This window comes from Empidonax traillii, unplaced genomic scaffold (genome assembly GCF_003031625.1).
Source record: "Empidonax traillii isolate 1590-97213 ecotype Southwest subspecies unplaced genomic scaffold, ASM303162v1 scaffold355:size2308892, whole genome shotgun sequence".
In the NCBI taxonomy this organism is placed as follows: Eukaryota; Metazoa; Chordata; class Aves; order Passeriformes; family Tyrannidae; genus Empidonax; species Empidonax traillii.
This window is the reverse complement of record NW_020955548.1, coordinates 887,827-905,945: the sequence shown is the minus strand read 5'-3', so window position 1 is coordinate 905,945 and position 18,119 is coordinate 887,827. Positions and strand designations below refer to the sequence as shown.

General features: G+C 38.5%; 1 protein-coding gene across 1 annotated transcript; it reads right to left on the bottom strand.

Moving 5' to 3' along the window:
- Nucleotides 1-5,980: 5,980 nt before the first annotated feature.
- On the bottom strand, nt 5,981-17,066 carry OTUD6B (OTU domain containing 6B). Its single transcript, XM_027892513.1, has 7 exons — nt 16,930-17,066; nt 14,408-14,562; nt 12,570-12,665; nt 10,890-11,202; nt 9,354-9,415; nt 8,621-8,727; nt 5,981-8,086 (listed from the first exon to the last, which is right to left on the bottom strand). The coding sequence occupies exons 1-7, from the start codon at nt 17,018-17,020 to the stop codon at nt 8,002-8,004; spliced, it is 909 nt and encodes a 302-aa protein (XP_027748314.1). The 5' UTR covers nt 17,021-17,066; the 3' UTR covers nt 5,981-8,001.
- Between the last annotated feature and the right edge of the window lie 1,053 nt (nt 17,067-18,119).

The window sequence follows — 18,119 nt, the reverse complement described above, 5'->3', positions numbered from 1 at the left end:
GCCATGTCATGCGCAACTCTGAGCGAGGAGCGGACAGTAATGTTGCTGAAGAAAAATAAGGTTTCTAAGATCAAAAAAGCAACTTAGAGTATTTTTAATTTAAGAAGAAGAAATTATTTTATTATTTACTTATTACTTATACTGTAGTATAAATGATATTCTAACTAGCATAATATTCCAACTAGCATTCATGGCAAACTTCCACACTGATAAGTATCTGAGTGCTAGAAAACAAATTTGTGCATCAGACCCTTCAGTGTCCACACTGCTTCATTTTTTGGCTCACTGCCTGCATTTTTTTTTTTTTTTTGCTGCTCCAGGCAACTGAGCAAAGTTTGGAGGAGGTTTCGCTTGAAAAAAAGAAAAAAGAACGGAGCCAAAAGTCAGTATGGATAAGGTTACATCAGTTCTGTCATTTTTTGCATACTCAGTCATTCAATGCTATATCCCAGAAGTTTTTCCATCTCCACAAGCCCCTAAAAATCCTCATCCTACATTCTAAAACGTGCATACATACCTGCACTTCCATTCTGTGCAATGCCCTTGCGAGCTGAACAAACTGTCCTCAGTTTACTTCAGAAACTTTAAAATGAGAGGAGCACACACAGAATAAAGATTGTTTCTTAGAGCTATGTGCGCATCAAGCAGGGTCCAACAGAGAGCCAAAGCCAACTGCTGTGCTTCCCGCTGTGGGACAGGCTGCTGGGAAGAGCAACACAGACACCAGCCAGCCTGTGCCACTTGACTTCACAGCCAGGGACTGACCACCATATGACTAGAGGGTTTGATCCTGAACAGCCCGAGGCTAAAGAGACAGGAAGGACACAGAGAGTGGCAACAGAGAAAGACCACCCTGATACCAGGGCCTTCCACCCTGCTTTCCATGTCAAGGGGATGCATCCAGCAGATTAGTAACTCCTTACTTCAAAATTCAAGACGCTGTTAACATTATTCTCTATTTAACATTCAGTTTAACATCTTTAGAAACCTAACCTAATTTTTATCTGTAGCTAACTAAGGGATTTAAATTGCCTGCGCAGGGGATTACGCTAGATGATCTCAGGAGATCCCTTCCAACCATGACGACTCCGTGACTCTCGACTCCATGCAATGGATGACTTGCCAGTAATAACAAGGTAAGCACTATACAGATGCTGTAAACAGATCCTCAAGTTTCTCAGTCTTTTTTCCACAATGCTAACTGTGTCTACAGAAATAGGAGCATAAGCAACATGCAGCTGGAAAATTGTTTAAGCTTGTAAAATCCAGCTGTTATTCTTGGCTGGGAATAGTTCCACTTTCAAACGGTTTTTAAGAGATTTGGTTTTCTGAGGTGCTGACCATCCTCAACCTTCCTTTCCATCACCTACGTTGGGACCCAAAATGCATTCATATTTGATGTCTTTATAATGTTTTAGAAACCTATAAATTATAAAACAGAATAAAGCCTTTAGTTAAGCAGCTGTATAAGAAACCAATCAAATATTCAGTCCTTCAATTAATACTACTGTAAGTCCCCTTATCTAAGATCATCCAGAACCAGAAAAAACAACAGTTTTAAAATCCAAATACTTTGGTGACTTTAAAATTCATTTACTTCCATAGATATTTATGCTCGTGTTGAACAGTACATACTCAGGATTTCTTGTTTCTTAGTACTGCACATCCAAATGCTTCGCAGAGATTTACAATTCCATCTCAATTTCTCATCCCACATCTTTGTGTAATGCAATTCTCTTTCCTGTTGTACAATTCATCATATTACAGACAAGCCATTTAACCTCTATGACCTTATCTACCACAGCAAATCGGTCGCCTGTATAACAAGCACAAAGATGCACCTGTGTTCAACTGATAGCATAGAAAGAGGACCCATTAATTCACACCACCTCATAAAATTAGGCTTCCATAGGAGCATGTCCTTTACAACTCAGTCATAAACAAAAACTAGGAGTAACCACAAACAGCTTATTAAATCGGTTGTTTTGCAGACATTTGTGTTTTCCTATGTTCACTGGCATACAGAACTTAAGTGATAGTGGCCATAAGCAACTGTGTAGCTAGGACTAAAAAGTCAGTTGTGTTCTGTTCAAAATCTTGGACTAAGATAATTGCTCCAAGTTTTTACAAAATTACAAACAATGATGAGAAAAAAAAATTAAAGCATATGGATTTTATTTTCTTCCAAATTTCAGGTTTGAACTACTGCTTTTATGTATCTATATATTTAAAAGAAGGATATTGTTGGCCAATGAAATGTAAGTATCTCACTTTATGCTAAATTGCTTGAAAATATCCCAATTAGTACAAATGCTGTACATTTTATATAAAGAATAATCATCTTCAAATGGAAAAGGCAGATGAATACACAGTTTGATTTTCTGTTATTAAAAAGATTCCCAGTTCCTGTCACCACCACGTTGACTTCTCTCAGGTGAGAAAAGACAGCAAGAAACACATCTAAACAAAAATGTCCTCTCCCAAGCAGTACAGACAGAAGTGTGTTCACACACACACCCCTCCAACAATGAAGTTTTCTTGTTAGTTGCTTTGCAACCATGATTTATCGGGAGGATGTCAAGGCTGGAGGTATTTCTTAACCTAAAATCTTAGCACATTCAAATGCAGTTCTCCAAATGAAATAAAACCATGTCTATTTACTGTTATGAAATATCTGAAATATCTTTTTTGTTTGAACACATCCACAGCAGGACTAATTATAGCTAAAAGAAAGGAATTTCATGTTATCTTTTAGCATTTAAATAATTTCTAATAACACATACTAAGCAGTGAAAAACCTACTTGTCATTTTGTCTAGCTTGGTTATCAAGCTTAGCTGCTTTTCACTGACTTCATTCTATCTAACCTGGTGAGGTAATTTCAGATGGTATAAATCATTGGCAAGATTAACAATATATATTAAGATGATGTATGTTTTATTGCTGCACAGCTAAACTTGTCAGCTAAAGTAATTATGGGTATGAAGCTCCATTTATTTTTCCATAATGGGACCCTTTAAGTCACTCACATTTGGAATGAGGCATATCCACCTCAGCCTCTTTTCAAGAGCAACTTTTAAGGGCATTACATCATTTAATATGGGGTTGAAAGTTCATTATCCAACACACAAATCTTTTATTCCAAAAACTCTGTAACTTTAAGAGGACCTAGGGAAAAATTAGGACTTTCAGTGCTTCAGAAAGTACATATAAATGCAAGTGTGTCTTGAGAACTGCTTGGCTGAGGGAGATGGCCACGGAATTTAGGACATTCCATTTCCAAGTCACTCTTTTCATTACGTACTCTATGAGTTATAATAGAGAATTGCTACTACAAACTATTTGAAATTAGCTCCCTGGCCTGCATCCAGATACTCATGGATGAAGTCCAGATTTTGAAAAAAATCATCATATGGTTGAAACTCTTACTGGCAGTCGCAGCAGAAGCAGTGAGAACTGCATATGCAAAGAAATCATTACCAACTCTGAGATGAAGAAGCCTTTTCAAAAGAGGTGAAAGGCCTATGAAATGAGTGATTTCTGTGTAATAACTTGGGTAATTTCTGTCCAGCTAACAAAGTATTTGGTGCCATATAACAAAGTCTGCCAGAAACACTCCATGCTTGTTGGGATTGGTATTCCGTGATGTAGACAGGTTCATGGAGAATTATAAAAGTTCAAGGCATCCACTGAGTGAGATAGCTAATGCTGTGTGACAAAGTCCATTAGTGATGTCCAGTCCAGTCTTGTAACACCTTCATTAATGAGGTGCAAGAAATAGAAACTGCTTTAATGAGATGTGCAGCTGCTGCTAAACCAAAGGGGGGTGTGATCATGGAAAGATCCTTGGAAGTATAAACAAAAGATGACAAACTGAAATTCAAGCAGAAAACCGAGGGTGACTTGCTTACTTTGACTTTGAGCCTGAATGTGATAAGCACATCTCTTTGCCTGGGATTTCCAACCACCACAGTACACAGCTGAGAGCTCCAGGAGTCCCGAGCAACAAGAGATCAAATGGGTAAAATTCCTTGGTAACTTAAACAGTCCCCAGTCCCAGCAGAAAGAGACTACAGTCCATCACTGCAACTCTTCAGCTAATAAATCTAATAAAATGATTTATCTGGAAAGCACTAAGTATGATAGTTCATATAAGAAAGGCAGAGTCAAGGATAAGAATGGAATGGAAGACTTGTCTAAAGGAATAAACATCAGGTGAGTTAATCCTACTGAATGCAACACACCAGCACTGTAAACAGGCTGAACAACAAGAAGGACCTTTGAAGCTGTTCTAGTCAGTCAGATGGATCTATCAATCAATGTGATCAGAAAACCTCAAACAAACATCTCCCTCTAACCTAGGAGGCTGAGCCTGAAGAAGCTGGAAAACTCATCTCCAATTGGGGAAATCCTCAGCTAAAATTTCTGAGAAACGTGGTCCCTTTGAGAAATATTGACACGGAAACAAGGGACCTGCAGCCTGAAGCAAATACACAGAACACACGTTTCTCTTCTCACTATGCCTACAGATTTCTCAGTAACTTTCCTTCCTGTCCTGGATTTTAGTTACTTTTTTGCAGTATGTGTGAGGGAGCAGAGCCTGGCACCGTGTCGGTGTGCCATTCTATACCATCTCATGTCACCACAGGGGGTGAAGGTCAGGGATTCTCACTTCCAGGAAGGTGAGCATGGCTTTTCAACAGGAAAAAAAGAGTGGGTGCAGAGGGTCTGTCTGCCATTATTTTTCATTGTCCTGGGCCTGGTGAGCATTTTTGCCTGTAAACCACCCTCTCTTTTGAACACTGTTTTTATTCGTATTGTTGCTGTTACTGTTCATTTCCTCATTGCACTGCTGTTTCCAGTAAATTGTTCTTATCTCAAAAGATCATTCTCTGTCTTTTTTATCTCCCAAGGGAGGAGGGAAGGGAGAGAGGATGCCTGGTTTGGGAGAGTCCTGGGGTGGGAGGAGGGGGCACTGAATTAGGGAGTTCTGTTCCTAAACTACAACACCTCAACCACTCTAAACGTAAAGTTCTGTTTTAGCTTTGGTGCAATATTTTAATATCCATAAACACAGGAAGTTAAGAGAGTTGTACAAATGCACACAAGGAGTATCATTGCATTTCATATTATTTATTTCTTTAAAAAAAAAACAAACGTCAAACTCATGGACTATTTAAATCATTTATGAGAGCATTCCCTCCCACAGCCACCCACCACCCACCTGCTCTCTGGGGTGAGCTGCAGCCCATACAGCTGGGCACGCACAGGGGAGCAGAGACTGGTGCAGACCAAGTGAAAGGAACAGGGAAGAGCACTAAATGCCACAGGTGCCTCCACGAGGAGGCCCTAATTTGCTTAATTATACCCATTGCTTTCAACAAAAATTGGTTTGTCCCTTTCAGAATATGGTACACAATTTATTGCAGATCACTAGACAGTTTCCCTGCCGTTCATGTGAGCATTCCTAGTGGAAACTAGTCTCAATCTGGCAAAAAGAATACTTAAGAATCCTTAAAAGATATAGTAGCTGAAGAAACTGATGTCAATGAATTGCAGATAAAAGTAAGAAAAGCTACTGAAATACACAGAAACACAAAGCAAGTAGTGCTATTCTGCAGAGAAAATGTAAACTGATGAAGTTAAAAGCTAAATTGTGGAGGGAAAAAAAAAAAAAAAACAAACAAAAACCAAAATCCACTCAGTTTCACTTGATCATTTGATACATGGTGAAGTTCAACAGCATTTTCAAATACAACTTTTCCGAAGAGTTCAAGTTTAACTGCTGAGGATAAATTTTGTCTATAAACACCTTTATTTCACACAGAGCAAAGCTCTGTCTGCTTGAATACAGTCAGTTGTTTGAGAATTCATACTACAGTAGGACCTTAAAGTCATGAGGGGTAAATGGGTAACCTTATTTTCACTAAGAAATAAAAGTGAAGTATCTGAGTACAAAATAAAAAGTGACATGAACAAGATTTGCCACAAATAAACCAATTTATTACTTTTGGGCAAGTCCCATACAGCATGAGCAAGAATCTTTCACTCACTATATTAGAACATTATTTAACTTTATACGAACTGTAAACATCCTCAATATGACAAACTGTTGGTACAGATGCTCCCTGATTCCAGCATCTTTTCTCTCTCAGTTAATCAAACAAAACTGAGACCCAAATAAACCAAAAAACCCTTTTCACCAAGTATCTATAAAATGCACGTGCATTTCATATCACATAAATTAAAAGCAATGCAGAGAAGAGTATTTTTGATTATTATTTTTAGTGAAATTCATAGTGTTATTATGAATAGAAACACTTTTTCCATGTTATTATATCCTGTATTTTGTTTGAAATTAAAAACATAATTTTATACAATCAAGGTAGTAAACCAAATTCTATAGTAAACCAACTTGTTTGATATATAAACCAAGTATATTTGCTATACTGTAACAGATAAATAAGGATGTAAAAACTTCTGATCTTGTTAATACTTTCCTGGCAGGCACCAGTTTAAAGAACTGCTTGTCCAAAAACCCCTGCTGTAATGATCTGATTTTTTCCCTCCCTCTCTCTCAAAGTGCTTTAAATCAGACATAATCTGACCCATAAAGTGAACACTTATCTCCTTCTTAAGTAAGAGCAGATTTTTCTCTCTAATTTGTAAGTTCCAGGAATGTCAATCTCCTGGCTAGCTTTAGGACTACAAGACATGTACTGGTAGGTCATAATCCTCAAACAAGGCCAAGGTGTTTAATCTGGACATCATCCACTTTTGTCCAAACCAACTCAGTAGCAGTAAAATACAGATAATCATGTTATTAACTAAGGCTTTAAGCAAAAAAATAATTTAAAAATCACTTGTTAAAAAACATTTGCATTACAACTTTGGTTTCAGTATGCTTGTACTTTTGAAGCCACATCTGCAGTGACTTAAAGACAACAATCTACGTTTCTAATGTAAAAAGTCAAGCCATACTAAAATTCTCACCTTTCAAGTCTCTGTGCATCAAAGAAGCAATTAAACTTAATTGTTCTCCAGATCACCTTTAAAATTACTGACAAACCCAAGGTGGTTATTTCTACACCAGTGTGCAACCAGCTCTTTTAAGCATTATAAAACATTACACTTTTGATGACAAAGTGTTTAGATCAGCAGATCCATAAATGATGAGTTCAGATGAGTTTTGTGAGGACATTGAGGGTCTCTTTTTAAGATTCCTGTATCATTGAAATGCACAAATGAAAGACTATGAAGAATGAACAGTGCAGTTAACTTGCATCAGTGTTATGATGTACAGCCATAAACAGCAATGCTCTTGCTGCACGAGTGTTCAGTTCCTGCTGTCAACTGCAAAAAACCCTACCTCAATTCTTGGCACAAATCTTACATGAGAGTCTTTAAAAAAATTGTGCAATTCTTCCAGCCAATCTAGGTATTGTAGTACTAGATTTGCCTCCAAGTCTTCCCTGTCCAAATGAAGGAGATCCTTACTACAGCTTTAAAAGTAGATCCTGATAAAACTAAAGGAACACTGCTGAGGGTATTCCATCAACCAAAATACAATCGTTTCAAATGCCTTACCCCTTCTATTATCATCAAAATCGAACAGAAATAATGGAACAGGAACCTTCAAGTAACCTTAATTCTTCAGCAGAAATGCTGATTAACCAAAACATTTACTACTCAGTATTTTCACTGCAGTATGGAAAGAAGCTTTATTAAAAAAAATCTGATCTATACAGCCACCATATTAAAGAAGATCTTCTAAACATAATTATACCAACAAGTTCAAAATATCATTATGTGGATTTGTTTGGTTGTGTTTTAAATCAAGAGCTATGTCTGATTTATAGTCAAACCTTTCATGTCCTTTTTTTTTTTTCCTCATTGTTATTACATTCCATTTAATTCTACTTTCCAGTCTGTCTGGGAATTGCCTGAAGCCCAACACATCATGATGCAACTGTTATCCACGCGAACGTATCACTTTTGTATGCTAGCTGCTGTTTTCTGTAGCAGCATCTGTTAGAAGTTTTACAGAATTGTAATGTTCTCCTAATCCATAGGCATGCCTCATATACCTAAAAAAAAAAAGTTATTGAGTTAGTGTTCAGTTTAACTAAAAGTATATGTCATGCCAAACAGTAACAACACTGGAAGACAACTTAAATAAAGCCAAGTTTTACCACAGAAAATATACAGAAAACATTAATTAAATAGAAGAGTATTAATAAAGACAATTTTTAATTCTGGTGACTTCCAGGCACAGATTGACATATACTTGGAAGAGGGAAAAAGGTTTCCTCCTAGATCTCATATCAATTTCACTATTATTTTGCAATTATGTAACAGGTAAAATGACCTTGCAGCATTCTACAAAGCTGATACACAGTGGCTGATACACGTCAGACATTGTCAGCATTTTAAGTACTCCATTTACAATCTCTTCAGAGTAATGTGTCAATCATAAAAATTTCTGACTTGCACAGTCATTATTCAAGCAGCATTTCATCAGATATGTAATAAGAAAGTAAAAGAGCACGTGAAAATCAAAGCTGAGCCCTATGTTATAGAAATAAGGGCACTAATTTGAAGAGATAAAATTACATACTTACACAAGTGTTATTGGTTTGCCCGAATATTCTTCACCGACAATAATGGGAGGGGAATCCATTTGCACTACTTCAATAGGTGTTTGCAAAATGTGCGACAAAGCCCTTAGCTTTAAGGCATAAAAACAATTCAGTAATGGGATTAAATTTAATGTAGGGAGGAGAGAGGAAGACTAGGCATTTAATTTTAGCAGATAGTTCAAACACAACATTACAAATATTGTCAGCAAATAAATATTAAAATAAGCAAAATTGTTTTAACGTTTTAAACTTTATTGAAAACAGGTTGCCTTAAACTAATCATTGTTTTGAGGATACAATATTGGGCTCTTTTCAGTAATTTGGTAACTATCATAAAACAGTAAAACAAAAATGCATATGTAGTTTCTAAAGCTCATGTTCTTGTTTACATGATAAAGACTGAACCTTACTCTGATATAGGCAGCTTTGCTACCATTTAAGTTTTCCCCCACTCATAGTGTCAGCTTTTCAAACAATACTTAGACCCACTGAATTCATTAACTTGCATGTCGTCCAATACATCTGAATACAGTGCACCACCAGAAAAGCTGCTACTTTGGGAAAACAACTTACAACCACAGGAGGAATACTCAACTATTCATGACTATGTTGTTCCCTTATGTCTTCAGGTGTTCTTTATTAAGAAGCACTTTTTTTAAGGTATATTCACCCACTTCATAATTTCCCAAATAAAAACTATCAATACAATACTTACTTCCAGTTGACCACCCCATGCAGCTGTATTTGCTATATCATCACAGTATTTCTCAAATTCCTCTGCAGAGAAAGAAAAGACAACTTTTAGCACTTCTCTTATTTTAGAACAAGCAATTACAGAAAAATACTGACTGTACAATGAAGAACTAGAACCAGAAAAGTGCAAGCATATTATACAGGGAAACATGTACTTCACTGAAGAGAGGGGAAAAAAAGCCACCAGAGGCCAAGAAAACCCAAACTCGTAACTGGTTTGAAAAGCAGATTTAGGGCTGAAGATAGGAATAAAAACAAGTATAACAAGTGTAGTTCATAATTTAAACTTTTTATTCAGGGAACTGGTAACAACAAACATGAAACTGCACAGTTTTCCTTCTGTTAAGTTTCAGGGGATGTTTAGAAAACAAACCAACAGTAAGTAGTATGCTTAGTTCTCACAATTGCCAGGTGTCAGGTATATTTTAAAAGCCTTGTAATTGTGTGTAGTTCAATGGTTGGTTGGGTTTTTTTTAAATTTCCAGATTAGCTTTTTTTTTTAAACTCTATTTATTCCAAACAGTTCCTTTGTAAACAGGTAAATAAACTCTTTTCAGATCATGTTCTAGAAAAACTGAGTTTAAAATTCATAAATTCTAAGCTTCTGAAGCGTAAGAACAGATTTTGAGAAAAAAAAATCTTCAGATTTTCTGAAGGTCGCTCAGAATTATTTTTCATACGTTTCCTTATAACAGAAAACCACAATTCCCTGCTGCTCTGCAGAACTTCATTCAGCATTCTCTTGGGACACATTTAGTCTGTGACAATTATCTCTGTCCACACGAAAAAGACAGCCCCCAGTGAGCAAATGAAATCCACAGCAATACCTATTAAATGAATGTAGCATTAAGTTTAAAAAAATTATGCAGTCATTTGTGTGGTGTTCCAGGAATAATGAATAAATCATGTATTGCTCAAATAAGAGGTACATAAACTCCATTTAACTGCATTCACTGAGCCATTGCTCTGCACTAAAGCTCTTTATATTTTTTGTTTGTCTGTTTGTAAGAATGGGTTCCAAAAAACCTTGCATTAACAGTGAAAATAAAGGGTAGAATTAAAAAGTGCATCTATGCAAACTATTATAAAATCGTTTTAAAATAGATTTTCTTGAATTTCACATCTGTTTTCAACAGCTTTCCTATGTATCTTGCAAACACCAACATAAAACTTGACAAAAAAATCCTCCCTAACCTGGTAGATAAGCTGCTTAAAATAACTTAATCACATCCCAGAACATGATTGCCATTTAGTTACCAGTAAGTTGTGATTTCTTTTTTTTTTTTTTAAATGGGGAATAATGTTTGATAGATTACTTAAAAAAAATAAAATTACTAAGATTCAGGTATACCAAGTTTCATAGCAGATCATAATTCTATGTTCCATAAAACACAGCCAAACCAATAATAGTTCAAAAACAAACACCACAAACTCATACTGAGATTTATCAAAAACAGTTAAAATACTTTTTTAAAATCTCTTATGCCACAAGTCTTACCTTTGCTATACATGTCTCCAGTATTAGGGTTTGTAAGAAAAGGCAGGAAGTCATCCAAGTGACTTTGCATATACTTTGCTGTTTGGTTCCTCAGAGTTGCAACAGTCCAAGAATTTTGGCGATCCTTTAGCTGATCTTCAATAGCTTTGTACATGCAATGGCCATCTGAAGGGATCTGTTTAATCTCTAAGTGCCTTGCTGCCAAAAGGGAGGCAAGTTTCTGACTTTCAAGATGTCTAGCACCAGTTAAATTTTCTATCTCAGCTTCAGCTATCCTTTCTTCTCTTTCTTTCTCCAAGGCAGCTTTTTTCTCCTTATATTAAAAACACAAAAATTACATCAAATGTTAAAACTTAGAATATGCCTGTACAGTTCTTGGCTCAGTGCTTGCTTCTAACTCTTCAACTATTTTCTCAGTACATTTGTATCTGTGAAATATTTGCCTGAATTGGTACTACCCATTAGGGACCTCCTAAACTCAAACTTTAGCAAATTGTAAGTGACCGATATATCCTAATTGTCTCCAACACACCTAAAATTATGGGACAGAAGTCTTAATTATATCAGCATGCAAAATAACACACTCATACAAAGGCTATTAATTATAGCTATTTCTTCAAGATCACCTATTTCACCACTCAAATAGGGGAATTCTAATTAAACATCAGAAAATACATAATAAGTGTGAGTCTACCACTTAAGCATATGATTGCATAATGGAGCTCACGTCATGAAACAAGCTCCCCCAGGCTAGGTACTATACATCATAAAAGACTGCTCCTAACCTAAATAATGGATAAGAATGCATACAAAGAATACCAGAAGGCACGTAATAATACATAAAAATTGCTTTCATAGAATGTTTCATAAGTTCATGCTTAAGTTAACAAGGGGGCAAGTGCCAAAGTAAATGAGCAAATAAAAACGGAAGCAGTACAGAGAATGATCTTTTCACTTCCATACTTGAAATTCATCACAAATCAAGACCAGACTGGTTCAGGCAATCACGATATAGGAAGACCAAACTAGAGCTCCCAGCTTGCCTAGGCATGGTGCCATGAATTATGAACATCCTTTTATTGTGTTTGCAGTGATCATGTAAGAGGGGATGGACTATGCAATAAAGCAGCACTCCTCTGACCCTGAACTAATATTCATGCAGGCACAATGAGAATGTTAATCCATCACAGCTTAATATCTGAGGCTTAACCAGATTTAAGCCTAACAGCCAGGACACCAGGTAGTGTTTCTTAACAACTCAAAATTTTAAAAGAATTGCAGTATTAATGTTCTTTTGTTAAATATGTAAAATCCTACTATTGCATATTTTCCACATAGTATTTTCCATTATTTTAATTCAATTACTTTACTTCTTTAATAAATTTTTTGTGAAACGCTTTCAAACACCATTTGCTTTACATAATTTCTTTTTTCTGTCTCCCATTTCCTGACCTATTCTGATTCCCAGCTCATGGCTGAGGGTAAAGTACAACTATCTATAAAATGCTAACATATCTCTAGGTAGCAGATTTATAGATTTTCAAGGCACCCAGTAGGTACAGCATCAGTACTGAATTAGTCAGTCCCCTGCAAAATTGTTTAACTTTGGTCATTACAATAAAGTTTAATTGAACATAATGTCAATCAATTATTTGTAAAATATTTTATGTGAAGTCATACCCGCCTCTTCTGTGCTTTTGATATTCGAGGATGCTGAATCTGTCGCTCTACTCCTTCAAGTTCTAAATTTGCAACACCATCAGCTACAGAATCTGCCTAAAAAAAAAAAGTTAGATGTTCTGATTAGTATAAAGATATGCATGTTCTGAAGCAGTTTTAAGTTCTGTTCATGGGCATATTTACGAATTTTAGCGACAGAGATCTTTGTATAGCACAGTCAAAGCCAAAAGTAGAGCTCACATCCCAAACCACAGTCATGCAGTTCATTACTTTTTCTGTAGTTTCAGCAAAGAGACAGTTATGAATGGAGCATCTCAAACTTAAGCTATTTGCTTTCATACTTCAGTATGTTCTCTTCAGTAAGTTCTCTTACATACTGAAGTGTGAACACTGCTCATTGGTTGAAAGGAAAAAGTGTTTCTGACCACAGCAGCCACTGTACCCAGCTATTCATGCAGCCTTAAGAGAAAAACCAAATACTTCTGCGGGTGCACCCTTACCCCCACACGGGCCTTCTCTACCTCCTTGGGCCTGCTTTACAGGCTCAGAAATTCTCATTACACCTTGGCCTTTGTGCCATGAGCTGGCTGATGAAGCGTCCCTTGACCATAGCAGAACTCCTGTATGGCTTACCTGGGAGTGGCACTGTTCAGACCAGGGATACCTTTTGCCTGACCAAGGAGGTGACTTGGAAATAATCAGTTACCTGCCCCACCGTCCCCTGAGCCTTGGAACATTATCCACCTGAATCAGAACTTGAGCAGAATGTTACCATTGTTACTGGATAATGAATAATTTCAGGAATTATCAACTTAGGTTAGTGTCAGGATGGGAAGTTATTGATGTCTAAAGTCGATCCTAAACACAGTGGTCCTAAGCAAGACCCTAAGTGCTCTCCTGGGCCACACTGGGCTTGGCCAGCACCTCCCTCTGAGTGGGGCACCTCTCAAAGCTCGTGAACCCTCAAGTCTGTGATATTCAGCGGACCATTGTCAGCTGACAATGGGGCCTGGGTCAATACCCTCCACTCCTTGAGGCTCAGCCCTCTCTGACAGAGAAATGCCAAGGCATTCAACTTGAGTATTTCGCTGACAGTCAAGGGGAATTGTACATTTATAGATATATATTTTTGTGTCTGTGTGCATGTGTGTGTGAATTGACTTCAACACGCTACAGCAAGTGTAATATGTTGCTGGCTTGGATCTATACATAATTGAGTTACTGTTGTGATTATAGTTAATCATCTTGAATCACCTTGCAAACGTTACATTAATCAATGATTAAGTGCTGCTAAAATCCTTTGGATGTAAACAACCACCCAAGTCCGAGACTAAGTTTGGACTCAGCTGCACCTAGGCTTCATCAGAAGTTTAGAAACCAAGAGGGTCCACTTCGAATCTTGTGAATCAATGCTAGGGTCTCTCTTACCCTTTTGCATCCCCAGTCTCTGTGTAAATCATTCTAAATTAATTCAACTTTCCTTGTATGCCATATCCATGGATTAGGTAACAGTAAACCTTGCCATCAAATTTTGTTGTGCTTTTGCAAATTTATATTAAACCTGTTTTTGACAATATCTTTGAAAGTGATACTTTAAGCAACCAAACCAGTCCTTCTCAACAGTGCTTAACAACAACAAAACCCCACTGTTAAATGCCTCTTCCAGCAATGCCCATTCATCGCAACAGCTGAATCTTTCCAAAGTTGAAAAGAGTTATGAATACTGTGAAGAAAAGGATAAGTACTTTGAAGTGTTATTTCATTGTAATTTTTAAAAGTTAAAAATGCCTTAGCACAAACTGTACCTGTACAACACCAACTGAAGTTACGGCACCTACCTTATTCTGCTCAGGTAAAGCTTCCTTCAGCTGCTTTAATTCCTCCTTGTGCTTCTGTTCAAGTTCTGCCTCTAGTTTGGCAACTTCATCAGCCAGCTGTTTTCGTCTCTTTTTATCATTCTTGGGCACAGCATTTTTCATGCCTTGAATTTTTGCTGTTAGAGAAGTAGTGCAATAAAACATTATTTCTAAATATATATACTCCATGGCCATTGCAGAAACGATAACTGCAAATCACACAGAAAAAATAAATTTACAACCATCAGTATAACAGTTTAGCTATGAGACTGCTCGTTCTAACAATCACATTTTTTTTTTAAGTGGTTATATTTTTTCTTAAAGGATGCAAACTGCCGTTTCTTTCTTTCTCTGGAGAAGAACTTAGATTACTAATATACATAGTTATGAACTTCATCAGTGCAGCAGACCTTGGGCTCTTGCCTTCAAAATGATTATTCAGGCACTGAGATCTCAAATCTCACAGGAAAGATGTGTAAGTTTTTAATCACACAAGCAGCAGATTGGGAGTAAAAACAGAGTTTACCTGTCCTTAAAATAAATTTTCTAAAAGCAAAATGGGTATTTAAAAAAGAAAAAAAAACCACCTTAACTTCCTAAATTCCATAAGCATTTTTAGTCTCTAAGTCAATGCTCCATTTCTCAATAGAATAGTTTGGTTAGAAAAAATGTCCAGAGGTCACCTAGTTCAACCTCCTGCTCAAAGTGGGGATGAATTCAAAGATATATGAGATTATGTTAATTCAGATGGACCCAGAATTTATCCAGATGACTGTGCAAAGCCTCCAGGGATGAACATTCTGCAACCTTTCTGGGCAGCTTTATTCTCACCATTTAATGATTCTTGCTATGAAAATATTTTCTTCCTCCCGTGAAAATTCCATTCTCCCCATTGTAATTTCCACTGTGTAATGGATGGAGCGAACCAGATTCCCCATAGTCTTCTCTTTTTCTCCAGGATGAATACAGCTTCCCTGGCCCATGTTCTTACATGAATACTCCCTGCTAGATCTGTCACTTCTGTATTCACTGTTTTAGAGTTACAGCACCAATTATTTAACACCCTGCTCGCTATTCATCACCTGTACATTTTCCTGTCCTTCACCATCAACTGACACAATTGAACTAGATGATGGTGATGATAATGAAACTTTTCAAGGGAAGGCACGAAAAATTTATGTTAAGCATTCAGTCTCACAGATGAATAGGCTGAGTATGACAGAAAAGCATCTTTGTTCATAAAAATTAACATAATGGGGGAGAAGAGAATCCAGGACTTAAAAGGCATAAACAAAATCAAGAGAGTATGCGGGGGTTGAATTTTCAGAGGTTGAGATGCACCTCATGTTAATTCTTATGAACAAACTGGTTTGACCTCTGTTAAACAATTAATCATTACATATACCAGGAATGTATCTTTCAAGTAGGCCAATATGTGTCTATAGGTCACCTGCCTCTCCTCACTGGGAAAATGGGGGCTCTGCCTTCTATACACCCCTCCCACAATTTGGTAGGGGAGAGCTACAATTATCACCTTCTCTAGGTGGAAGAATCCACTGTTCCTCAGTCTCTCCCAATCCATGTGCCATGTGTTCCAGCCAGCTAACCTCAATGCTTGATTCCTACCTCTCTTTTCAATTTCAACTGAATTTGAGGGATCTCAAAACATAAAGTTCCTATAGAATTAATGATAATATGAAGTCTAATACTGTCACCTTTCTCCTTTAATCCTGTGACAAAAGGCTGAAGATGGGCCTATTTCATTACGTACCAAAAGAGCTAAACAAGGAAAAGGCCGTAGCAATGGGAAAGGTTTAACAAAAAACTCCCCAAAACCAGAATCCAGCTAAAAGACTTAATTAATTTACTGTAATAGAGTAGATAAAACGTTACAAGTTCATATGAGGCACTGTAAGATCACACAGGTCTTCTACTACAGATACTTTACTATGGTTGGGCAGGACGTGAAAGTTCATTTCAGATCAGCTGCACTTTGAATGAAAAAACGCAGCTGCCTGGGCAGCAAGAGCCCCTATGCAGGCTTTTCTATCTAAAATGCATAATAATAATGCACGCCTTCTAATAACGCACGCCTTCTTCAACTTAAAACTAAAGTCGCAAAACGCCAAGACCACGCCAATGGCCCAGCATCATATCACAGCTCCCAGGCGTGGCCCGGCTCCCAGGAACTCCGCGGGCTGGGCAGCACCACACCCAGCGGCACATCGCGGCTCCGACACCGCTGCCCACACGGCTATTTTCGCTACCGCCGCGCTCGGCCCCTTGCGAGGGCACCGCAAAGGCTGCTCCCTCCTTTCCCGCCGCCGCCACGGCCCCTCCCGCCGCTCCGCGCAACCGGCGCAGCCGAGCGGGGCTTCCGCGGAGCATCCTCCGAGGCACGGCGAGAGCGGCACGCCGAGCCTCGCCGGTCCCGCGTTCTCCCGCCGCCTCCCCCGGGCTGAGGGCACCCGCTCTCCCCGCTCTCGAGCCGTAGCGCCCCTCACCCTGGAGCTCCCGCTTCTCCTTGCGCTGCCGCTTCGCCAGCTGCTGCAGCGGCCCATCGAGGCCCGACTCCTCGTCCCCCGAGCCCTCCATGGGCGCCCGCAGGCGGCGGGACGCGCCTGACCCCCGACCCCGGCGGGAGGCGGAGCTCGCCCCGCTTCCGCCAGCACCGCCCGCCCGGCACCGGCACCGCCTCAGCCCCCGCCCTCAGGGGAGGAGCGGCCCGGCCCCGCTCCTGAGCTCGGGTCGCGGAACGGAAAGGAAACGTTTGGTTTGTTCAAGGGGCTGTGAGAGCACGGGAACAGCTCCCGCCGCCCTCTCTGTCCTCTGACATCTGCGGGGCTGCCCGCTCCTGCCTCCTGCCCGGTGAAGGATCCCTGTGGACAAGTCTGCCTTAGGAAAAAACGATACGTTTGGCTCAACTAGAGGGAAATCCCATTAAAGAGGGAGGGTTGAGGTGAGAAGGGAATAGTTTAGGGATTTTACGTGATTTATCACATTAAGAGAAAAAATAATTAACCTGCTCACCGCTGTGGAAAACACCCAGTGCGTTGCGTGTGCGAGATTTTTACTTGGAGCTACTTAAAGGTAAAAAATACCCAGAAAGGCTCACGATTTTTTAAGTTGTCATGTTTCTGTCTCCGCACCATTGCGAAACTACCCCTTATAAAGTGTCACATTTTAAATACAGTAAAAATCCGAACTTCCTGTTTGAGGTGAAATCCCCACCTCAAAGTGGGAACTACAGATTGAGATGCTTTGAGATACAAAGTGAGATGCTTTTCTGTTCTGTGCAGTCACCAACACTATTTTGTGGAACATAAGTTGATCTAGGCAAAATACAATCTATAAATATTACTATTTTAATTGGGTTTAAAATTATTCAAACTGAGCACAAACTTTGGTAATGGAACAGTGTGTTTCTGCTTAACTGTTAAGGTCATTGCTCGGTTTTGGGGTTTTTTTCACATTTTTATGAACAGAACCTCTAGAAGAATTCCACTCTGGAGGTATTTAAAAAACAGTAGATGTGTTGCTTAGGGAAAGGGTTTGGTGATGGACTTGGCAGTACTGGGTTAACAGACTCAAAGACCATCTTAAATGTCTTTCCAAACCTAAATGATTCTGAGATGCTGTGAAGTACACTGTCAAGTGCAAAGAAAGGACACGAATCTAAAACAATCATAACATG

What these genes read in the sequence shown, in the direction of transcription:
- OTUD6B (XM_027892513.1), bottom strand. Translation starts at nt 17,020, where the DNA reads ATGGAGGGCTCGGGGGACGAGGAGTCGGGCCTCGATGGGCCGCTGCAG. An exon ending in CTTTACCTGAGCAGAATAAG is followed by an intron (nt 12,666 to 14,407) that starts GTAGGTGCCGTA and finishes TTTTTTTTTTAG; the next exon opens with GCAGATTCTGTAGCTGATGG. An exon ending in TGGAGACATGTATAGCAAAG is followed by an intron (nt 9,416 to 10,889) that starts GTAAGACTTGTG and finishes CTTTCTCTGCAG; the next exon opens with AGGAATTTGAGAAATACTGT.